This window comes from Haliotis asinina, chromosome 7 (genome assembly GCF_037392515.1).
Source record: "Haliotis asinina isolate JCU_RB_2024 chromosome 7, JCU_Hal_asi_v2, whole genome shotgun sequence".
Classification (NCBI taxonomy): Eukaryota; Metazoa; Mollusca; class Gastropoda; order Lepetellida; family Haliotidae; genus Haliotis; species Haliotis asinina.
Window position 1 is genome coordinate 62656228 of NC_090286.1, and position 26356 is coordinate 62682583.

The window sequence follows — 26356 nt, forward strand, 5'->3', positions numbered from 1 at the left end:
CAAATCTGCAAAGCGTCTCCGCACTCGTCATATTTTCGCCCTGTTCATTAATCAGTTCCTTCAGCGTCTGGCATAACTAGAAATCACATCTTAGATCCTTAGATCACAGAAAAAGAAACCCTTCAATAAATACGGTGTTGAATCCCAAAGAGTCAGGTCAGCTTCACAGCGGGATTATGTGGTCTGGGCCGTGCAGTCCCCCAGAAGTCGTACATTAAGTAACGACTCACAAGTGACACTAAACGATGTTGCAGGCAAATGCATCTGCTTCTAGAATTATGTAAACCGCTGTATAAACACTCCGTTCAGAGTATTCGGAGACATTTTGTTACTTGTCTTCAAGAAGAAACAGGGTCAGAAACAGCAAACACAGATCCACCAAAAGACACGCGCACTCAAACGCATGTTCACGCCTGATTCTCACTGCAGCCTTCCAGCGGCTATATCCAGCTATCTTACCAACAGAATTTACCCTGCTGATAAGCACGATTGTCATGTCGCCTTGAGTAAGAGCTTAGTTAAAACATCGCAGACCTCTGAAACAGACCTGTAGTGTAGGTCGGTTGTCTGGATTAACGGTGTCCGGAGTAGTAGGGTTTACCTAGGTTTGAGCACGGAAACAGTGAGTTAATTAGACGATCAAACATATATCGGGTCTATAACACTGAAACACCGAATCGTGTTAAAACTAATTGATCTCGTTAACGCTGAGTAGCAGGAGACGGTATTTGATACGGCGGTTTCGGTATATTACTGCAAGAATCCATATCTCAGGATGCTCGACAATATGGTCGGTTTCGTCTCATAAACAGAATATATGATATTGCTGTGATAGTGATCGTAGATAATTGCTGCAACTGTATGGTCACGTCAGTTCCGATCTGTTGTTTCTTTCCTTCCTGCTATAGGTTCAGTGGTTGAAGAATAATTACCAGTCATTTCTTTAGGTTGTTTTTTCATGTTATATTGGTCCTTTCGGTAGCTTTCGTCATCGTTGAATATGTAGTCCTTTTGTCTCATAAGCGGACCTATGAATTGTAAACAAATGTAAACTCGAGATATTTTGTTCTAATAATAAATAAGATGTTTAACACGCTATTATTAAAATATTGACACAGTTCACTGTTTTATTACGAAGGCGGAGTATAGAGAAAGGCACAGCCAGGTGTTCGAGAAAGTTATTTATTCATTAACCTGTGCTGTGCTGTCTTCATGATTTCTCGTACACCTGGCTGTCCATTTCTCTGTAACAAATAGTGAACCGTGTCAATACTTTAATGATAGTTTGTTAAACAACCATTTTATTTTAAGGAAAAATATTCTGCAGAAACCTGTCCGAGTTGGTATGATGTTCTGATTATGATCTGCGTTTCCTTGAGTATGTTACGTTTATTAGTTTTCGAGCTAGACTGCAGTTCATCGGTCCGCTTTTGAGCCAAACGGACTATGGTAAACTACTCAATGGATCCAATAGACGCCATCTCCTAGAGACTGTATGTATGCATGCACACCCATGTGTCCTGCTGTTCCTGGTGTCTATGTATGCATATATACCCTTGTGACCAGCTGTTCTTCGAGGAACTGTGTTATTCTGATTCTGATTCATTAACCATACCAGCCACACAGATGACACAATACCTACAACAACATGTCTCTGGTTGTGCTGCATCCAAAGGATGCAACAGACACCTCTAACAGATGCATCTCAAGGTTGGATGACCTAACTAAACGATGTTTTGACGGAGGCCATGGTCACAGTCGCCGAGCAGACAACAACATGCCACATGACCTGACAACTGGACGTATTGTCACGGACTTCAGAATACTAGTATACAAAGAAAGCCTCTACATCAGAGATAAATCAGTTTGTGTTTTCCGAGGAAACCGGTTGCAATGGAGATAAAAGGCGGTAACATTCATGTGAATGGGTGACTGTAAATCAGTAATAAGATGAGGTGTAGGCGGAATGGTTAACCATGCTCTGCCCGACCTGTCTACCTGTCGCCAATCCTCCTCCTCCTTCCTCCCCACCCCCCCCCCCCCCCCCTCCCGCAACTCGCTGCCACAGTTTGCAGCGTCCTTTGCATGTATTGCCTGACAGGACAGAAGTACTTCTAACATGAGGCACCGGGTTAAAAGAAACAAGACGATCAAATTAGGAGCGCAAATTCAAGCCACGTCGTACGGCATTTACTGCTTTTGTTGAAACAACTATCGATATGTAAATTCAAATAACATCTGATGTGAGTACGCCGAAAGCAACACAAAAAATATTTCCTTTCGGATACCGCATTTCTGATGCTGTCTTTCTCATCATCGTGGGTTATGTGACACTGGAGGACCTTGCACTGTACCACATGTGGCTACTTGATACAGAAGCTGACCTGCTGTCATACAAAACATGGACACTGTTCTGTCACCCACCAAGTCCTGCCGTAAACCAGTAAACTTTGCAACGTTAAAGGCCCCTATTTTCTAGACTCTAGAAATCAATATATTAAACTTTACATCTCAAAAGACCAAACTCTGTTAAATTTTATCAATTGTTTCCAAATGAAACTGGGCGACTACAAAAACTTCGCACTTTTTCGTAATATTGTCATGTCCAAGTACAAGTCTCTGGGAAAGTGAATTATAAAGTCACCTTTTCCTGTGAGGTATTATGTGAATATTTAAACGTAAGTCCTCTTTGTAAAAGAAAGTACCATGTACTACTATTTATTACTTGTATGCTATACGTCTTATTTTCAGACTGCCAGCCCTTTCGCCAAAATGAGCACAATCCGTGAGAACTTCATAGATACCGTTGTCTTACGGACTGAAAAGCAATAAAGTTCTGCTCTGTGTACGATTACTATGACGCCAGGTTTCTCTCAGAGAGTAGGCTGAAGCGCCTTGTATCGTAACTGCAATATGGCACTGAACAAACAAACAACGCATGAATGTGTTGGACAGAAATCAGTTGGAGCCTCCATAGGGTTAAGTAATCGTAATCTGCAGAACGTGTTGTCATGTATGTTTTTGACTGGCCAGATTTAGCTTCCGGGACAGACGTAAATGTAGTGCTTCAATTAATGACAAGTGAGGGTTGTTGCTTCATATATTCCAATCCGAGAACCACGTTTAGTTTGTTGGATTTCTGGGACAAGGGGACGAGACAGATGTTTATTGTATGTCTATGTACTCTTGTTGCATACATACCAATATGTCTGTGTGTGTTTGGTGCTGCGGTTTGATGTTACCTGACTCGCACATACGTAACAGTTACTTTGGTATAATTGATGATATGAAAATGGCAGGGGATATAAATATTTTTGTCATATTTTCTACGATGTGAAAATGTGACATGCCGTACTTGGTCTGACCATTTCACTTACTATATCCAGTTGTGACAAAATGTGATATACTATAGTTGGTTTGATGATTTCAAATGCTATATCCAGTTCTGACAAAATGCCACATACTGTACTTGGTTTGACCATTTCACATGCTATATCCAGTTCTGACAAAATGCCACATACTGTACTTGGTTTGACCATTTCACTTGCTATATCCAGTCCTGACAAAATGCCACATACTGTACTTGGTTTGACCATTTCACATGCTATATCTAGTTGTGACATAGATGTTGCGTGCGATACAGCTTCAACTCAATATAACCTCGCTGTTGTTGGCATAAATAAATGTACACGACAGCATCGCCCTCTGAGACGAGGACTTCATATTCATTTATGCATGTATTTATGTATTTATGTCTATAATAGTTCCAAACAGTCCTTTGCGCTGATTGTGAATCCGACTATCATGAGCAGTTGTTTATGAATCCGTATGATAGCAGGTGCCTAAGGGTTAGGGTATCTTGCCCCATCGATGACATCCATCACAAACACATGCAAAACAAGTAAAATGTTCATCTGGAGAGTCACAGGGCATTTCACGTGGTATGTGTCGAGAATCGCAAGGGATTCATATTATATAATGTCTTCCACGTGTGTACCACACTTTCTTTGAAAGCATTAATGACACCACATCCTCTAAACACAAATCTATCTGTTTCAGGTTGTTATGTAGAGACTTGTGTACCCGACTTCATCATCTGTGCCAAGCGATCGCGGACACAGCGCGGTTTCAGCATGTGTAAAATGGATCACAGAGTGTGCGCTATCGAGTGCTGGACCCAGACAAACAAAGAGACGGGAGCGTAACCGGGACCAGAGCGGCCCTGGGACGGCCAAGAAACGGTCTGCATCCGCCTTACAACAAGATTCAGACCTGGAACGTACTGATCATTGTCATTCTGCTTGTTTCACTGACATTTCGTTATCGTCGTCTATCGTGTGTAGTACGCTAGCACCCAGCCGTTGTGTTGAAACTGTCAATCAACTAGTAGTCATCATTCCTTTCATTATGGCTTACATTATTTCATTGCGTTCTTCTTGTGTTCCTTTCGACGATGAATAATACAGAATATATTCCGTTATGTTGCAATTTTGGGGGGAACTATCAGGTTCCACATATCTGAGTTTATCTTGCTGTTGATCTACAATAGATCATATGTCTTAGGAAACTGGTGTAGTATTCTTTTCAATGTGTAAATTGCATTTTGTAATCTTTAAGGCTCAAGCAGATGTATTTTATGTAACTTATTCTATTTGACATATACTACAAATTGTATTTTAACCCAGAATATTCTATATATTTACGACTGTCGTACAGAGCGATATATACCCCGGCGGCGGCGGCGCATCTCATTGATAGAGGACTATATTTTGAATACTACAATCTGACATCTCAGGAGGATTACTACTTAAGAGACAAATCAGAAAGTCAGTTTTGACCCCTTAACTGCACGATAGTAACGGTGACATTCACGGCGGAACCAGGACGTGATTCGCTCGGCAGCCCGCTTACCATAACAGCTTGCACTCAGTTATATACAAGTCGGCCCTTGCCCCGAAGCAGGGTCTGCTGACGAATTCAACCAAGCATAGGAGCAGCTCAGTCGAGATGTTTCACGGACTGGGTCGTCTGCTAACATCCATGTGAATTTAAAGGGCTTATCTCTTCTTAGGGAGTGTTTTGCTGGCTCATGCCAGTCTGCCTCAGAGAAGGATGCCGCCGCACACGGACCTGGTGGCCGTGGAACCAGGATTAGACTGCGTGTCGTGGGAAGGACTGTGAGTCTGCGAGGAGCAAGGCCCAGTTGCTAGCAATGCACAGCTACAGCAGAGATACTGCTATTTCCGGCAATCTTCAATAAAGGCAATTCGTCTTGAACACTGCCATTTCTTGTTGTTACTTTACACGCCTAATCTTCGATTGACTTGAGTCTGTCGTCAGAGGATGGTTCAGTGTGTCGCGGCTACAGCTGTCACGATGCCATCGGGTGTAAGTCCCTCTTGTTAAGGAATTGATTTAACTTCAAAAACCCTCTGTTGCAAATATTCCAAGAAATAAGGTTACATGTTCATCCATAACGCGATCAGGCAGGAGAGACTTATTCAGCTACTACATAATGCAACTGTCAGCTAATGATCACTCAAGTGTACTTTTATGGATTTTAATATTATATTTTTTTCTAAAATGTTAATTTTGATGAGGATGTCATTTCTAAAGGGCAAGAGATTATAAGATAGAAATTATTTTTAGCCCCTGAGAGATGCCGGTTCTGTTTTTTAATATATTTCTTGTTTCATGACTGATGGAGGCAATACGTTCGTCCCTACTGCTGAGGCGGAGTATTTCGAAATAATTGGGCAACGTAGTCAGTGGTTATACACACGGGACGCTATGCTAGAAGAGTGAAAAAATATAGTTGCTGCTAATATAAGCATTCACCTTCACCTTACAGCTTCGGATGTGGTTACTTTTAACAAGTACACGTGTTACCTGATCCGGAGATTTGAGATCAAACAACCATCTTTTCATGATTATTTACAGCACTTTCTCAGTATTTTTATTTAGTGCATTATATTTAATGCTACAGTGATTTTAATTCAAGACTATGACATCATTCTGCAATATGTTCATGGCAGCGGGGTAGCGGGTAGCCAAGTGGTTAAAGCGTTCGCTTGTCACGTAGGTTCGATTCCCGACATGGGTACAATGTATGAAGCCCATTTCTGGTGTTCCCCGCTGTCATATTGCTAGAATATTGCTGAAGGTGGCGTACATGTAAACTCACTGACTGACTCTTGGCATCTGAAACATATGTAAATTCGAATAATATAGAAATACATCCGAAGCGTCATGTGAAAACATTAGCTTCCTTTCCTTTTTTCAATGCCTTGGTTAGGCAGTTAATTGAACAATATTACTCCCTGACGATGACGTTCAATACCATGTAAACAAACATATCGCACTTCCGTGTTTACAGATTACAACCTACACCACAGTAATTCTAATGTACAATGCTACACTCTGATTATATTTCCGTGTATTTATCAAATTGTAATCCCCGTGCTATATGTTGAATCCAACCCGCACAAACACCATCATCCTGACCCATGACTCACACCTATATACTTACCCGCACCTGCACCCGCATCCGGACCCTCACCCTCACACAGACCCTCATCCTCACCTGCACCCGTCCCTGTACAATCACTATCCCACCTACTCACAGTCCCCTCAAACCTGAAAAACATCTAAATACCAAGCAATATCACCAAATATTTATACTCTCACTCTGAAGCCTGCTCGGACAATTCGATATTGATTAGCTGCTAATCAATATGTTTTCAATCCTTTCACTATGTACATTACACTGAATAAAGATCAAGTGATAGTTTGACAAATGATTCGATAAACTGGTTCTATTTCACATAAAATTGTCAAGTGAGGTTTGAAACAAGGTAATTAAGTTATATGATTTAAATACTTGGCTGTGTTTTATATTCAATTGACATTCCTATTTTAGTGCAACCAACTTTGTACGGATAATGAATTGATCTTTCGAAAGCCTGTAATAGGCTTCAGCTGAGCCAAGCGTTTGATCTTAATACCGTTAGAACAAAGACTGTTTCGTGGAAATTACCCATAATACGTTCCGACTGAGAACACTGACATTTAGCTTGCGGGGTTTCAAACAATATTAAAAGATTATGAGATCATTGGATTCCATGCATAGACTAACAATCAAAAAATGGTAACAAGTTCATTTGCAGGAACTGCGACGATGCTGAGCAATTCAAAACATCGTTTGTGTCGGTTGACAGAGTGTTAGAACAATTTAATACACGTGTAACGCAATGCCAACTGACACCGAGTTAGCCCAAGATAATGCACATATAAAAGTTACAATACCAGCTGACACCGAGTTAGCCCAAGATAATGCACATATAAAACAATGCCATCTGAGAGAGAGTTAGGCCAGGATAATACACATGTAAAACAATACCAGCTGAGAGAGAGTTAGGCCAGGATAATACACATGTAAAACAATACCAGCAGAGAGAGAGTTAGGCCAGGATAATACACATGTAAAACAATGCTAACTGACACCGAGTTAGCCCAAGATAATGCACATGTAAAACAATGCCAGCTGACACCGTGTTAGCCCAAGATAATGCATATATAAAACAATACCAGCTGAGAGAGGGTTAGGCCAGGATAATACACGTGTAATACAATGCCAGCTGACACCGTGTTAGGCCAGGATAATACACATGTAAAACAATGCCAGCTGAGAGAGAGTTAGGCCAGGATAATACATATATTAGACAATGCCAGCTGAGAGATGTTAGACCTGGACAGAACACATGTAAAGCAATACCGGTTGCGAGGTTGTTAGACCAGGATAAAACACGCGCAAAACAATACCCCATGGGAGGGTGCAAAACAATTCACTTGACGGAGTGTAAGACCAGGACAATACAGTTGTAAAGCAATGGCACCTGAAAGAACGTTAGACGAGGTTTATGTTCTTGTAAAGCTATGCCAGCTGACAGGTCACTCACAAAGTAAATTTATGGTATACATGTGGATGTAACGTTATGCCCGTACATAGATTGTTAGATTGGATGTATACACGTGAAGGGCATGAACGTACACAGATTGTTTGATCGGATGTATACACGTGTAAAGTCATGTCTGTACACAGGGAGTTAGATCGGGTGTATACACGTGTAATGTAATCTCCGTACACTGGGGGTTAGAACGGGTGTATACACGTATAAAGTCATGCCCGTACACAGACTTACAGAGTGAAACCATGTGCGCAAGACCAGGGAGAAGGTGGTGACTCGCGTCAGTGCTACAGACACAGTGCGGTGATGTAGGATATGGTAGGATGGGAATCAGTTGATCCCTGGGCCTCTTCCATAGTCTTTACAGGGAGAGTAAAAGCCTCGAGGTGAAAAGTGTACCCATTACACCCAACACCATAGTGCCCCCGACATTCTGTTGGAATATTGTTAAAACAGCACAACCGTACATATGTCCAGACGTACAAATGTACATGCTCCAGTATGATAGCGGAAGTGATCTTGTTAAAACTGAAAATCTCCCAACCCTTCGTGAAAACCAAGGTTGAGGCATGAAAATGTCGCACGCATATTTCTCCTTTATTCTGGGCCGGTTAAACACACAGAAAATTGAAGGACGCTAGGCAATGACACAGTGATAGGTTAACGGAGTGCTACACTGTACAGGGCTACTAAAACTAAGTCATCTGTGCATCGCACTCGTCAGATTAAACTTATGCACGTTAACACAGAAACATAGAACATTAAGATCTTAAAGAAGGAATTGAATTTCCTCGTTTACAACAACAGAAAAGGATGTGTAAATTTCAAAACGTCTTTCGACAGCCACGACGGTCGCCCAAGTCAGTGTCCTCATATTGATTGTTAAAACATCATGGATCTCGCCTTCTGCCTGTACCGACAGTCCAAACTAAATCTAATCTCTCTCAAACACTCCCTATAGTCCGAGTGTCAAAATAAATTAAGACAAACTGGAAATTGATACTTGTATAGGTTTTCTTTGGGTTCATCAAATTTAAAAAGTGAAACTTGATCAACTGAGCACAGCTGAACTGTCCAAAAAACCCGAGTTGAAAAGGCAGTAAAAAGAGGGCGCCAATTAGAACGCTTCTACGTGGTCACTGGAAGTAGAAATGAGAAAACATGTTCTATGATGGCTTGTTTTGGGGGCGGATTGAGATAAATCTAAATCACTCGAAACATATAGTGAATTCAAAAATAGGTATATTTTTATAATCGATAAAATATGAATTTATACAGGAAAAAACGTGTTTTCAAGTGAGTGTAAAGCAGGTAATGGTTAGCATGTTAAATGTACCATCAATGTAATATTGGTTGATGACAAATACTGTGAATGTGTTCTGTGTTTTGCAATTGTACTGTCCAGTACAGATATTCCAAGAGCCTCAACAGGACAAAGGAGGCTTGGTAGTCTATGCACTCAACCTAACGGTACCCTTGTCGTGGGTTTGATTCCAAACTTCATAGCATAAACCATGTTCAAAATGGGTTCGGTATCTGCAACGTTTTCTCACCCTCACAGTGACATCACTGAAATACGGAGTGCCACAAATGAACTACAGCACGTTTCCCAGATGATTTCAACGTACATGGATAGAGGAGGAAGACGATTGTTGTAACTATAATTCTTTAGGACTGTTACTTGAAGCCTGTCGCCATACACGTAACAGCCATGCATTGTTCGAAAATCCTTCGACATCCTTTGTTTGTTTTCAAAAACCTCAGTTCTTGCGAGGAGCTGCTCAAAGTATGTTTTCATTCTTCGACATGGTCAGGCACCTTACAGAACTGACCCGTGAAGATCTTCAACAATCCAGTCACAGCTATGTATATTATAATCCCTCCTTTTTTAATTCAGACATAATGGTAAATAATGTTTGGACACATGTCAGCACAAACCATCAGTTCTACTGGCGGTCGCTCCTGGTGGCTTTTATTAACATGATCTTCACACAGATGTTGAAAATATTGAGTTCCGGGGGACAAACGTCCACACAGAGCCGACTAAAGTGAGGCTTAAGCCAATGTGAACTTCATGATTACTGACGGATTGCTAAACTCCAGTGACGTAATGCAAACGCCCCAATCACCCCTATTATCCGTCGAGTTAGATTCCCTGAAAGTAGACAGAGCCTTATCACCATGTCGGACCTGTTCTAATTCGTACTCAGTTGCCATGGTAATATTCATCGGTATGCAGACTATCTACAGAATGATGCATGCATTTTTAACGAATTATATCGATATGAAAAGCTTGTGAAGAGTATTATTTGGATAAAAATAGTATTTTTCATACAATTTGAAGTTGTCTTCGGTATAATAGAGACATGCCATTTGCATTAGTCGTTGAGCGTAAGGTGACTTTTGTTTCTGTTTCACGTTTGTTGGATGACTGGCTAAAGAATCCCGCTGTCCGTCACGTCATTTACAAGCAAAAATATTCGACCAGGCGTATATACTCCTATTCAAAGACCCAGTGTCCATTTGGATCATCCCACCCCATTCTTCTTGCAAAGCAACTCCCAGCTGAGAGTGGTCGGTAGTTGCTGACGGCGATGTATGCGTCGTCTAGGGATATCCAAGACTCCCACGTTCTATCCAAGTTCTGTGTACGACATGCCTGGATTATGTAGTGGAAATGGTAAGGTTATCATGTTCTTCAGGTAGTTCTCAGCACCACCACGGCGTCGAGCATGCAGGTTCCTGCTGCGTGGCCGTTTGCGTTCATCTTCTCACTCACTTCAGCAAGTGTAGTTCTGTGCAACTCATCTCCCGCTTGACAGACACGCCAGCTGTCGCTCCTTCAGGACCAGACCGAGATCTGTCATCAAGGTTATTTGTCTGATGGTGACTGTAATCTGTTTCTGACGGAAACAGATCGTGTAAATGCTCTGTGCTGTTCCAGCGTCCCTCACTTGACTACCGAACTTGACTTAACATGACTGCCGAAAAAAAACTTTAATTGAGTTCAGGCCTCACTCCCACAAAGCAGTCTTAGAACTACGGTGATCAGCGCCTATTCTCCATCACAGGCTTAAGATAGTCGCACCGCTAGGATCGCTTTGTGCAAGTGGGCCCACAACAATATCAGAACAACAACCTTCTATCTGAAATGTAGTTATATGCAGAAACGTTTCGCTGTAAATTTCAAATTTAAACCCGACCATGGTCAGGTGCTTATCGTAGAAATAGAAGCGACTGAACGCTTTCCACATCCATAAGAAATCTCTCCTACAGGCAGAGCTGATTGTACAAATGTGACTTCATGAAGAGCAGACATTTTCAGCAGTGTAACAGCAGTATTACAGCTTACGATATTGTTTGTAAACAAACCAGACAATCCAGTGATTGTCAAAATGCTATACGATCACAGAGCATGTGTTGAAGATACCAGATGTTCGCCTGCACCCAGTAGGCGTGGTTAACCTGACGGGATACCAGTAATCATTTTGTAAATCAATATACAATCACTTGGTTCCAGAATATCATCACCCAAATATGTACTACAAGTACAATGTTCAAGTTCACATTTTTTTATACATGCAGAACATTTCAATACCTGATGTTTAGCTGATGTGTGTTCAGCAAGAACGAGTGGACGCGACTCTAGATTACTGATATCAAAATGAACAGTCGCAGTTTGTAAGAAATAAATAACAAAACACACGATGTGAGATTCCATCTAGCAGTGGAGGAAGGTGACACTGTCAGAAGTGACACTGTTCGCCTCTGGTTTCCTGGGCTGAAGTATCGCATGCACACAATTCCTATTTGGACGAATCTAAAACTAAACGTCAACAGCGAGGCTTAGATGAGAATCTCGCGTGACTTGTTCTGTGGTTGATTCAACATCGGGAGCATTTAGATCGTTATGTTGGCTGTGATCTCAGTTGATGCGACACATATAGATATAGCCCCATCGAGAAGCTATTTCGAGAAACATTTCACTCAAGCTCTCTTCAGGTCTTTCAGCTTGGTATTTCCATAACGTTTCAAAGAAGAGGAGTAAACCTTTCAACTTCAATGATTCCCCGTTGATGACATTATTCAAGAAGAATGGATACTGTTAATTGACCCACCGTCCACAGTGCACTGATCGGACTGAGTACAATATTGAAAGATTTATAATCGCCATTTTTAAAGTAGACATTTCTGTATACTATGTTACCACCCATCTGCGTGGTTGCAGGAGAGGTAATGAAAAGCTTGTCGTGACAGTTCCAAACATCAAAACCACTTTTGGCAAAAAGTCATTCGCTTTCAGCGCAGCAATGAAATGGAATGTGCTAGCGCTTGAACTAAAAACCAGCACTAACATCTTTTTAGACTGCCCTCAAAACCTATCTGTTCAAGTGCCAATTTCCATCCTAAGCGCACAGAGCATTTACCAGTGAATGATGCGCTATATAAATGCAGGACCTGGTATTATTTACATGTATATTATTATTGTTTCAATGGTGTCTGTTTCTTACATCTTGGGCAAAATGTCGTCTGCGTCAGAAGTAACGCAAGCACAACACAGTTGGGCTAGCAAGTAATGCCGGCCTGTGATGGGAGGGTTGGGGGTTTTTCCATCGGTTCTTCAGATCTTGAGAGATCATCATCAAGCAATTTCAGGATTAGAAAACAGATGAACAATCTTGAGTACGCCAAGGTTATGTGTGCGCCATGTCATATCCATCCTTAAGCTCCAAACTATCTGGGGAATATTGAATGATTGTATATCTACAGAGTCAGACTGTTTCCGGTCCAAGTAGTTTCTATGAGCAGACCAGTGTGGTTTCTATCAGAAATTGTGTCTCCTCGTATCTACGGCTTCGATGATTGTTTGTTCACTCGTGTGAAAGGCATACCCAAATTTGAAGCATCAGTGATCTTAAACTATGTAACAATGAGATTTCCCATTTTCACTTGAATATACTGTATATGTTCCCTTGTTTTTTCTGAGCTTATTTCCCTCGAACGTGAGAAGACATGTATTTATTATCATCACTATTTCGTAGAAACATCCATAACTTATACATTTTTTTCAAATCATCTCTTCCAACACTTATGATTTATTTATGATTATATTTTAGTCGTTCCTTCTCAAACAGATTGGCGTGTTCACTCTTAATATCAGGGGAGACAGGAGACAGTTCCGTGACATTTAGTAGACTAGATTGTCTCAGGTAGCAAAGGCCGGCGTATGTTTCTGAGCATACTCTAGACGCACCGTATCATCTCCACATGACACTGGAGTCGTTAGGTGCACTTCTCAGATGATAAATAGATAGAGTGAATGAAATATGAATGTCAACTGATATTTCAATCTTATGCCTGAAGATGACAGGACTGTTTAATGTTCTGGATCGTTCAGAGTCTGGTAGACACACCGTGTATGATGTGAGAGGAAATTTGCCGCCAATGATTGTTAAGGAAATAAGTTCAATCGGATGTAGGCACATTCACGCTGATGTATGTCGCACAGTTCAAACTTTCATTGTAAGTACCTCCGTTGTGGGTTTCAAAGTGTCATTAGCATTGGGTTAACAATTCTGTCAGAGGACCACAATGAAATCCACCCGATACAATGTTTGACATCATCTACTCACTACGCCGCTGAGATAATCGACACTCTTCCCCTTGTCAATGACAGCACTGCCATGTTGCAGCAATGTGGGACAGGGTACGCTCACCCTTTTGTTAGTACCATCGCTATTTGACAGTGATTCATAAACCATGTTCTTGGTACAGTGAAGTCTGTATGCTCTCTGGTCCAGACTTATTAAGAACAGAACAGTGGTTTTGACGCTGTGATCGTAAATGTGATTTGCTCCGTCTTGGTTCGAAGACTTTAGCGTACAGGTGTGGTAGTCAAATGGATACCTAATAACCTCCTATATACAGAATCCTGACAGTAGAAAGGATGACAAGATAATATTTTGTATGTCTGATGTTTACCGTCGCACTCACATTCCAGCTAAATGGTCTGTAATTAATGGACTCTGGGCCAGACAATGCGGTGATGAGCACCAGCATTGATCTACGAAACTGGGATACTTTGACCTGCAATAGGAATATATGGATACATCATCCTGAAATCACGGACGTGAAGCTATATTGAAGGAACTGCTGTACATTATATGATAGTCTGGGAGCTTGACCTAGTTTGGTTTTAGGCCATCTGAACACAAGTGATATATTTGGGATTAACATTTCTCAGTAATGTACAGATATATACCTGGGGGGGGGGGGGGGGGGGGGGAGTCACATTCAGGATTGAAACCCACGGGGTGCAGTGTCCTCCCTGGCGGCTGAAATATGCCATGCACTGCCATCAACTTGTTACTGCCATGGACAAGATCTATTGGTACTCAGGGAGAGTCTACTAAGATGGATTATCTGGTTATAGTCGTTAGAATTTCTGTTTCATGGTATCTGTGGTTCAGTTGAAAAAGATAGTACTTCGTGATGGCCAACTGAACATACGCACTCTCAGTGGATGGCGGGGGGACATCAGCGGGGCGATGATATTTCCGAGTTTGCTGATTGATGAGTCCGGGACCGTAGGTACACAAAGTAGCTATCCCACTGAAAGCGCAAGTCAGTCAAGTCTGAATTATGGCCCTGAGGAAATGGCGGCAATCAGTGATTCAGAGGTCTCTGACAAAATGGCCAAACATGGCTGGAAATACCACCCCTTTCATAACAGCACGTGCCTCAGAGCATTGAGCAATATTTTTGCCTGCATAATTCTGTCAGTTTTATATACGAATGGACTAAATATTTACATGGGGTTCAGAATCTGGTGCATGGATGGTTACTGGAATTACTAATGAATTTACATTTCCGCAATTCGATTCGAAAGAGTTATATCATGGAGCAAACCATACAAGGAGTAACAAACATTACATTTGTAGCTGTAACTAGAAAGGAAGAGCAAAAAACCTGCAGGTGCAAGTAACTAAGCTGTGTTCTGTGATTCACTGATCTGTCTTTCTCATCAAAGTTCAAGGATGAAGTCAGGAATGTATCATTGGTCTTGGGTAGAGAAGGAGGTACGATCAGCCAGGCTGGTGTAGTCATTCTTCTCACAAGGTGGAGAGTTTGGTCTGGCGCAGACGTCTCATGGGAAGACAGGAAGTGTAGCATTGTGTTTCTGTTTGTGCGTGTGTGTGTGTGTGTGTGTGTGTGTGTGTGTGTGAGAGAGAGAGAGAGAGAGAGATGAACTCATATTTAAGAGCCTGATGCCTTCCCACATAAGGTACAGCTGGGTAGCACCCGGTCATTTACAAGGCTTCAGACGTGAGGGTAACGTTAGATTTTTGTTCTGCATTTCTCTTTTCAAACGTTTTGTCGTCGGTAACCACATGCTGGGATTCAGCAGAGATTGGTTTGTGTCAAATATTTTCTTAACATTCATTTCACGTCACGTTTATTTTCTTTTCTTTGTTTCTTTTTCTTTTTTTTTTGAGATTATGTTATTGTGAAAGTCAGCTAAACAATTGATCTGCAAGAAACTCAAATGCTCTATCGCCTTAACTATTATTTATATGTTAACTTTTTATCAGTGTAATGTTCCATATAGGCAACAGCTGCCTCCTACAGCTGAGTGGCTTACTTTATAGGTGGATGTAATCATACGAGACACACAGGATCCATTCAGTGCGCTACGGAACCACACTGACTTCTTCCTATAGTTTGAGAGTCTCTAACATCACTTTGAATCAAGGAACAAATTCCTCAACTGTAGCCCAGTCTACATAACATTCAGACGTCACTGATACCTTGAGCAACAGCTCAACCTGTCAGTTCAATGACTTATCACTGCAAATATAGCAAAAAAACCAAAAAACAAGAAAAAAAACCCACTTCCCTATGTATATCAAACTTCAGCATAGCAGAACTAACAGATTACACTCTGTTTAAAGGACAAAATAGCAATGAAATTAATTTTAGAGGATCATTAAAAATCAACCACAGAAGTGGTGAGAAATTTCAGTTAAAAGCAGAGGTCATTGTGGTATTACAAATCACAACTAAATCATGACACCAGGTGTTGGGCAAATGCCTCACAACAGATATCACAGGATTTTACTGAACATCAGCCACTCTCTAATCTGAATTAAAAATTCATCTGATTCAATATACATTTGTATACTGTAGGAGGCGGCAAAAGGCCATCATGTTGCACAAACAAAGGGGTATAAACAACGGCTATTATGTAAGATAATGAACACCACAGTGAATGTCTCCACTGTACAGATGCACCAATTGATGAAATGGATTAGAAATAATAGCTGGTAAGTAACACTGACATCACAACAGCAAAATCATAATTTACTCCAAATCTGTAATTTATTCTTCAAGTACCATACAGCATAGCATGAACAGTCTTGTGAGCTCCTTCAGGCATGTCTTGCCTCACCAGATTAAAACAATGGTAAGCCAGTTCCTTCAACTTGTTGCATTTGGACAGCATCATTTCACCATACAAATATACACCCATGGCCTGCAAGTTAAACATTGGACTGACAGTGAAAGAAAATTCAGTTTGCCTTTCCACTACAATATCAGACAACAATTTTACTCCCAATTTGTTTAATTTCTATAAAAAACATATTTTTATGCGCTCAAATGATTTAAACTTTCAAGTAAGTCAAACCTGTTCCTTCCAGTGTACCCTTTTTCCAGCTATTAAATCAGTTGAAAAGAGCCTTTATTGTAATATCTTAAAGAAAGACTCCAGTCAAAAGTAGTAAACTCATCTCACAGACATCTCACCACTGAAGAAGGTACAAGGTATGACTACACAATTTCTCGGATGTTCTACATAAATCCTAGCCGGAGGTGTTCGGAACTCAACCGTAAGTCACAGCACTCAGTAAGACAAGGGTTATGTTTAGACAGTTTAATAGACTGCTTTGATGAGGTAAACATGTAACAAGTACAAAATATACAATTTGTGAAAGTGTTCCCGAAAAATAAACTAGTTTAACATTATTTATCTGTTTGGGATCAATTTATAACAGCTTAAACAATAATACAATTGTCACTGAAAAGGTTTATATTTCACAAATCTATGATGTATTCAAAGTCACCCCTGGGTCATGGGTTGAAAGTAGTTCCTATGCAAATTAGCCAAGTTTTAATGAGGCAGGTCTGCTGTCTTGTCCTTGGTTTACATTGGCTGAGGATGTGCAGCATCTTGATTGGATGTTGAATTTAGTTGCATTTGGAAAGTGTGAAGTTTGTTCACTTGCTGTCTTTCTCTCATCTGGGCAAAGTGGATATTGACTTTGCTGAATTTCAGGTTAATTATATTTGATTTTATATGAAAGGAATAAAAACAAAAATATGTTCAATTGTTGAAAGGTTCATTCAGTATTTATTGTAACTTTATGTATTTTGTGGTATTTGTCATCACCTTATAACTTCCAGTGTTTTTAATCGTAGCATATGTGTATTTTTAATATTTGGCCAGATGGGACTAAATTGCTAACAGCTGAGGGGATGATGTAAATCCAACTAGGGTCCATGCAGGTAGCAAAGGTACTGTAAGTCCCCATGGCCCCTAGTATGGTGATCTACCTTCAGTTGTTAGCAATCTATAGCCGGATTTTAGGTTGTATTGTCCGAATAGTGATATTAGTTTTATCTTTCCACGCTAGTTTTAATTTAAATTGTGATATTCTAGTTCTTTTACTGTCCTTCGCCGACAGATTTTATAATATACATATAATCCTTTTCTTTGTTAAATGTTCTCGTCACAATATGGCTGAAATATTGCCGATGTGACGTTAAATATTAACTCACTCACTCACTCATCACCTTATTAGGATGACATTAAGCAAATACCAATGGAAGGTCGTTAAGACATGGCCCTGAGGAAGCGCATCTATTGTAATCCTAGCATTGTGTTGTAATACCATAAGCATACAGTACATGTAAAGATTAATACCACTTGGAATAGGATTAAAAGATTAAATACTCTGTCTGTCTGGTCGTTGAAGTTGTTCTTGAAGGACACATCCCAATTTGTTTATTTTGTATATCATTGGCCATCGTACATTACACCCATTTTTGTATCAGTAAATGAATCATAATATTGCTATTGTTTCAATAGTTAAATAGCCTCAAACTCCAATGTCTATGAGTAGAGTTTAGACTCCCAGCACAGGTCAGCTCTAGCCCTCAGCCCTGAGGGTTGTACCAACTCTCTGTGGCCACCCATGTTATTACATTCTTGTAAATAATATTGTGATTAGCTTCTTGTGATTATGGACACTTTGCTGAGTTAATTCCCTCAAGCAGATCATCCTGCCAGTTAGATAAGGGATTTCACCACAACCCTCAATTGGACCCACGACCCCTATCATAATAGGTCTTCCCGGAATTACAGTAATCAATCCAACCTTATTCTGTCATCATGATAACTGCAAATGAGAAGCCTTGTAGTATACCTGATCATTCAGCAGGAATGTTTTGACATCTTCAAATCCAGATGTATGTCTGTGTTTGATGACCAGCTCACACCATCGGTGCCGGACCTGCACAGGACAATACATTCTCATATAGCTGTGATATCATTGGACTTGTCATTACAATGAAAACAACACACAGATCTTTGGTGAGACCAACACTTCCATCACAAGCGCCTCTAATACCTACACACTTCACCTTCAATATTTTGCAATTAATCATTTTTAATTTAACTAGTGATATTTGATGACAGGTTTGAGTGAACCAGGTTTTGCTTCAATGGCTTTTGAGAGAATGTCAAACATATGTTGTATTGTATTGCCAACAAATGATACAAAAGGAATAATACCAGTAGCAATAAAGGTTCAGCTTGCTTTGTTATTTGTGGAATATAACTTCCAAAGAGAAATTTATATCATTAAATGTTACACATCCCCTTGAGAACAAGTGTGTTGTGTGTAGAGGGGTAAGTCAGCATTACAAAAACACACAATCTGTGCAATAATATAACTACTCCCAACTGAATGAGCTTCATGTTTCATCAGGAGGGTGTCAGCATTGCAAGATGGTTGTTTTATGTTAGACTCCATCAACATGACAACTGTGATGAGATATGTAACCCAATCCTTCTTCCAAGGGCTAATAGCTCTCTAGAACTTGAAGCCACATCACATATCAACAATACCCTCACAAGGTATTCTACATGGACCTTTGTTTCAGTAATTGCTGTCACCAGATATGTAGTTAGAACTGGCGAACATCATCTAAGTGGAGTACTTGTTGACATTACATCAGTTTTTCCGTTCAAAGTTGACAAAACTGTTCAAAAGTTTAGTACAAAACATATATGGCACTGTTTCTGCTCTGAAAATAGCAGAGCCATCTTGTTTTGTTTCTCCTTATTGCTATTTTTGGGTTGATTTCAGTGTCCCTGTCCATCTTTGATAATCTCCCCAGCACTGGAAGTATAATGTTAGCAGACAGACACCATATGTCTATGGGGAAAGAGTATGTGGAAAGATCTTGTTTTGTTCCTAAATACCTACATCTGGATTAGCTGATGACAGTAGGTATGTCTTATGTACAAGGTCAAGGACATTTCCTGGTATGAGGTTGAGCTGCAGAAGGCTCTCAAGAAACAACACAACCTGGTCAGGGTCAAGCTGAAACAAAAACAATCACACTGACATATCAAGCTTTTTCCCATGGGCAATACATTTTTGGCAAAGGAAGTTGTCACTTTCTACATATAAGCCTTTATTTAAGCTGATGTTGATATTGGCAGTGCCTTATGAACATTAAACAGTATATATGTCACTCCAGTTCTTAGAAATTTCAACTGAACATAACAGCCTAGTTCTTTCCATATTCAACAGAACATGACAGGCTAGTACTTTCCATATTCAACAGAACATGACAGCCTAGTTCTTTCCATATTCGACAGAACATGACAGCCTAGTTCTTTCCATATTCAACAGAACATGACAGCCTAGTACTTTCCATATTCAACAGAACATGACAGCCTCATTCTTTCCATATTCGACAGAACATGACAGCCTAGTTCTTTCCATATTCAACAGAACATGACAGCCTAGTACTTTCCATATTCAACAGAACATGACAGCCTAGTTCTTTCCAAATTCAACAGAATATAACATTCCAGCTTTCAGAATATTCAACATTGTACCATGACTTCAGTAAATACTGGATTGTGATTGGCTAATCAAAGTCATCCAGAGGTATATAATCAGGTTATATACCTCCGATTTTCAAACACATCATGTACTTGTTTAAAATCTGAATAACACGGTTATGGTAGAATGGAGATAAACGTATTGTGTTGGAAAATCAGCGGTATATAACGAGATTATAATAGCTCTACATTTTGTATTTAAAACCTCACGCTACGCGTTTGGTTTTAAATCAAATTTAGAGCTATTATAATTTCGTTATATACCTCTGATTTCCCAACACAGTATGTTTATCTCCTAAGAATATGCCAGCCTCCATATCTAATCAAAGATACACTGCTAAATGATTGAAGCTGCCCACAGGACAGTTTCTGCATTACTTAACATTATATTGATGTCACCATCAAATCAGCTCACTTATAAACAAACACACAATGGCATTACACATCTTGTTCCAACTGATATTCAACATTGGTAGATTATAATATTAGGTCAAACTCCATCAAGAATACCACTGCAATAAAAGCTAACCCACCTCTAATTCTATTCATCATCAAGTGACCTCTCACATGTTCTATTCATATTCATACATTGTCTTTCGTGTTCGTGTATAATTCATGGCATCAAATAACTTCCTATAAAACCTTCGTATATGAATTTTGTAATGGCCATTAATTTGGTATGACGAGACACTGAAATTATTTACAGAAATCTGTTTACCCTCTCTTGACTGTCGTTTCATTTTGTTGTTCCCTGAAATCACAGGCGACTAATCACATTATCCTGAAGGTGAAGTACAAAAGGTAAGAACTACATCTGAAGTAGTCTTTGAAATGTGAATCATCAGTGTCAAAGATCAGTGAGTATTGGACATCAGCCCATGGAGATTTGTGTGAAATGTGTGACTGAACACTTGAAAATAAGAGATAATACATTAAGTTGAATAAAATGGAAAGCATTCAACTCCAAACCATGATGATGTAACACAATCAAATGTCTGGTCTTCATTCATTAATTCATATTGATATTTTCCTTGTGTGGCATTTTAGAAGTTGGGAAATACAATATACACAAATGTTATAGATAACAATTTCTTCTAATTTCACATGTGCAATGCTTCAATATGTTGCACTCACAATATATAAGAAGTTTGCCAATATCATATTGACATTTCCAAAGTGCAAACAGCATATTGGGAGAAATTATTCCAGATACCACAAAGATGAACATATCTTAATTTGTTACACCTGGAAGGTATAAAGTGACCACCTTTTTGGATGAAACTCCAGCATGAGATCTGCAATGTTGGCTTGCAGTGGCTGATGTCGATAAACATGTCTCCCCAGTTCATCCCACAAATGCTCAGTAGGGTTGAGATCTGGTCAATACAATGGCCAGTCCATGACACTAATTCCAGCTTGCTAAATGAAAACTTGTGTCACCCTGGCTGCATGGAGCAGGATGTAGTTATGTTGGAATGTTAGTGGACATCGAGGGAGTTGGTGATGGTGCAGCAAAGGGAACAACAAAGGCCTCAGGACTTCATCCACATAAGGCAGTGCAGTCAGATTGAATGGCAAGCAGATCATTCCTGAAACATGTGTTGATGGTCCCCAAACCACATCACTACCATCACCAAATCAATTCCACTGTCTGACACATGGGCCTGCATAATGTTCCCCACCATGTCTGTAACATGCCCCCGTGCATCCACAAATGACACACAGTACTGTGACAGAAGTTGTCCTGGTTATGTCCTGGCTATTGACCTCTCTATACACATGCATTATATGGAAAGATCTTGTGCATTTTCGTTATTAGGATTGCCTTGCTGTGTTTCAATGAATAATGAAAATGTGTTTCTGTTTCTGGAAGTTTGAAGTAGATTTTAACTCAGAACAACTGTACCTGCTGGGCCCTGCACCTTCCCTAGATAAAGCTTGATGCTGAATGTGAAGAAAATCCAGAGAATGGTTGTCGAAGTATCTCACTGACAAGCTTAACATGCAGCTTAGCATGCTGAAATTGCCATGACCTTGAAAATCGTGTAAACGTCACAAAAATCGACTGAGCCCTGCACCTTCCCTAGTAAAAGCTTGGTGTTGAATATGAAGGAAATTCTAGGAATGGTTCTTGAGATAGCTCGCTGCCAAGGGTAAAACGTCAAAGTCCCCTTGTGACCTTGAAATGAAGATAAAGGTCACCAAACCTACCTGCGACCTGTCTTTTACTATGATGAGCCTAGGTACCATTTATGAACAGAATCTAGTTAATGGTTCTTAAGATATTCCAATCCGTACGTACCAATGTACACACATACAGATGGACAGAGCCTAATGCTATTTCTACTGCTTCGCCAGTGGGGAATAAAAAGAACCCTTATGTGTTTGCACTGCTGGTCAGTATGTTACTTTCACTAATGAACTCTACTAACGTGTGCAATTTTGACAAATTTCACATATACACAAGATAACAAGATATAAATGATTAAATTTGGTTCTACAAATATTGAACTTGTTCCTATTACAATTCAGATGAGAATATTTTCATAACTCAATTACATGTTAATGTGCATCAACAGATCTCCCCTCACTGATGAGGTATCTCATGCCACTCCATGGCTTACAATCTTGCTGCCTACTGTGGATCCACACTCATGTCATTATATTCGCAGACTGTGTGCAATAAAACCTATGGCTAAAACTCCATCTTACTGTACATTTTTGGGTTAATAAGAATTTCCTTACAAGTAGAAATATATCACTTTGTTTGACAATAGAAACTTGACAAAAAGGCAAAGTAACTAAATACAAAATGAGCTAATTAATATCACATCAACTATATTTCAGCATTATCATTGGAATGGTATTCTTGAAGTGCCGAGTCACTAATGAAGCAAGTTACTTTTCGGAAGGCAATTATTTGTTTCCATCATAAAGAGACATGTCTGTAGATTCATAACATGACTTTATATGAGCTATCCAGCACGTTTCCTAATGACTTTTAACTTGATAATGGTGAAAGAATCTACAACCAAACATTGTTTTCTACAATAAACAAAAAGTTGTTATCCATAAAGTCGTATGCTGTATCATTGAACTTCAAGAAAACCAATCAAACTATTACTACAGCAGTTAAGATGATTACAGAAAAGGCTGTTGCTAAGTTTGCTAAATTTAACCATTCACTACATCTTTATTATGTTTGGGGAGATAAAGGATCTGAAATGTATAATATTTCATATCCTAGAATGTTCTTCTTGCATCTTTTGAAGAAAACACTTATAGAAAATGGTTTGTATCATATATACAAACACCCCTGGAATTATTCTTCAGTAATCATGTCCTTGTAACTATATGAATATGTGCAAGTATCTCCTGGCACCAGTCATGTCCAACTGAACATTCACAGTGCACAGTATGTCACACATTCATTAACCTACATAAACATCCGCACACATTTACAGCAGGACGAAACTGTTATCATTTGTCATAACAGAACATCTGCATGAACTACAGTCATAAACCTAATCACGTTAAAACCTGAATGTCCGACATCACTGTAATGTCCATTGCCCCAAAGCCTTAATGAACCAATAAAAAAGCCCACTAATGATAGGTGATGTGCCACTATTAACCACTAAGGGTGCTGTCAAGGGAGCTGTAAAACTCTATACAATGGTGATTAACTGGTAGCACAATTCACTTTGTCTACACTTACAGAGTGAAACAGAACATCACAGCCTGTCATCAGTTGGCAGCATCAAATAGAGCCTGTGTGTTAGGGTTGTGTTCTGTCTGATGGTTGTTTATGGAATGGGAGTATACCAATATGCTTCCACAGCCTTCCTCACAGCAGTGTAATGATTTTTGTACTCGCAATTTGTCATTGCAATGCATACCATTTAAGTGGTACAGTGGAGAATGAAGCCATATTTATGCCCAGTCCACACTCTGTACACTTAAAGCTACCCAATGTGCAGTCAAAATTCTGGCCGCAATGGCATGACTTGTTTATGCATAGGTTAAGTATCATTCACGTTTTCCATACTGCACTGTCACGCAGGAGCGAGAAGTGTCTATATCTGGCAGCTGCAAGACTAGTACTTCTTGACAGCAAGAGGAAAATACAACAAGAACAAGGGAAACATGGACAGTGTGGGTTAAGGAATGGTTGCCTAGAAGACATGAGCGGTTAACTCCACCATCTCTTGAAATAGGTACTCGTAAGGTGTTATTCTCAGGATTTTTCTGTAGCCTTAGGGATCTTCCTTGTGGAGTTTGCTCAATAGCTGATCACACTGGTTAATCCCTTACCTTAAGAAACACACCATATTCATGACAAGGTGGCTTGAAGTTGGACTCCTGACCAGAGTCTACAACGTTCAAGTTAGGAGGTGTGCAGAGCCATCATTTAGATATACAAGGGCAAAGTGCTCAGTTCTACTCCAACTGTCTGGGGACAGTGGAGGGTAAGCGCATTGCTAATGAAGAAGCCACCCAAAACAGACTCCATGGCAGTGGCAGATGCTGGGTTTCAGCTCCTGTATGTTGATGTAGGGGCAGAGGGTGGTGTCTCAAGGAGGAACATGGAAGAGCTGTGCTTCTTTGGTTTTACTGTGGGCTCTTCTTCTCTTGACAGTTCAACTTCCAAGTTGGATCTCGATAACAACATCAACACTTGAGGAGGAGCAAGGATAAAAAAGATCCCTCTCCCTGTCTGCAATCTCTGTCTAACTCTTTCATACACATGTCCTCTCCCTGTCTTTCTGCATCAGTCATCCCCTTCCTCTACTGGTTTTCTGTTCACTAGCAAGTTGCCATATTGTCTGTCTTTTGAGTTCCACAATAGAGATATCACATGCTTCAAGAAAGAACCTTCCTCTTGGTGACAGGAAATGGGGGTTTCCTTATGCCAGCTGGCCATGGGAACATATAGGTTGTGAACTAAGTGCGAACAATGAGTGAACACTTCGTGAACAATTCATGCCATGCGCAAATGGTTCGTGACATGTGCGTACTATGCATGAGCTGGGCAAGTCATGAACATATGAAGAACTCCCCATACAAACACTGCACGATTGTAAGAATGTAGCTCAGACTGGTCTGTTCACAACATGGGCAGTTTGTGAACAACACATGGCATGACAGTGCAGTGTTTGTAGCGGATTCCCATATCATGCCTGTGTGTGTAGTGTAACATTATTCTACCATATTTTGCATGTATGTGTAGTGTATCTTTGCAAAATGCCTCCAGAATAACATCATGAGATAACCACCTTTTGCAGAGTAAGTTCTGTGGGCAACACTTTCTGCTTCTTCCTCCTGTGGCAGTGTTGCATCCTCTGACAGTGAGACTCCACCAGAGCAACCTGAAACAACAACACTCAGTCAAACTTAGATGAAAACAAGAATATCTAGATTTCTCATAATGTTAGCAGTATTATGATCTTGGAATCTCTGTAGTAATATATCTGGTCACAATGAAGGACAAGTGCTACACATGACTGAACCAGGTACAACTGGCTGAACCAGGGGCAAGTGCTACATATGACTGAACCAGGTACAAATGACTGAACCAGGGACAAGTGCTACATGTGACTGAACCAGGTACAAATGACTGAACCAGGGACAAGTGCTACATGTGACTGAACCAGGTACAAATGACTGAACCAGGGACAAGTGCTACATATGACTGAACCAGGTACAAATGACTGAACCAGGGACAAGTGCTACATGTGACTGAACCAGGTACAACTGGCTGAACCAGGGACAAGTGCTACATATGACTGAACCAGGTACAAATGACTGAACCAGGGACAAGTGCTACATGTGACTGAACCAGGTACAAATGACTGAACCAGGGACAAGTGCTACATGTGACCCTCGGCTACACCATGATCAGCCGATCATCAGTTTGAATCTCACATCCCCAGTACAACCCTGGATCTGAGCCTGATTGTCAACACGCAAGCTGATTTGTTTCATCACAGTGTTAAACATCTAAATATATACCTGCCACTGTGTATGTATGAAAAAAGTGTACTCCCAGTTGTACATTAGCAAATTCAGTCAGTGATATCTATCTGAACAATCTTCCTATTAGGGTGATAACAAGTAGGCCCTAATCAACATCAGTAACACAATGAAGTACATCACTCTCTACAAGCTGGTGAACTTCTGTGTATGGAAAGAT

General features: G+C 40.2%; 2 protein-coding genes across 3 annotated transcripts in view; one reads left to right on the forward strand and one right to left on the reverse strand.

Moving 5' to 3' along the window:
* The window catches only part of LOC137290232 (uncharacterized), a 72864-nt gene extending 67587 nt beyond the window's left edge, over positions 1–5277 (forward strand). For both annotated transcript variants that reach the window (XM_067820985.1, XM_067820986.1), the window contains one exon: positions 4060–5277. In XM_067820985.1, coding sequence (XP_067677086.1) covers positions 4060–4205 — 146 coding nt within the window. In that variant the 3' untranslated portion in view covers positions 4206–5277. The remainder of the gene's footprint in view (positions 1–4059) is intronic.
* An 11050-nt stretch (positions 5278–16327) lies between these two features.
* Positions 16328–26356, reverse strand: part of LOC137290745 (aminopeptidase O-like) — a 91952-nt gene continuing 81923 nt past the window's right edge. Inside the window, exons 12-15 of the mRNA XM_067821862.1 lie at positions 25440–25532; positions 19517–19633; positions 18452–18538; positions 16328–16500 (exon numbers count right to left, since the gene is read on the reverse strand). Coding sequence (XP_067677963.1) covers positions 16354–16500; positions 18452–18538; positions 19517–19633; positions 25440–25532 — 444 coding nt within the window. The 3' untranslated portion in view covers positions 16328–16353. The remainder of the gene's footprint in view (positions 16501–18451; positions 18539–19516; positions 19634–25439; positions 25533–26356) is intronic.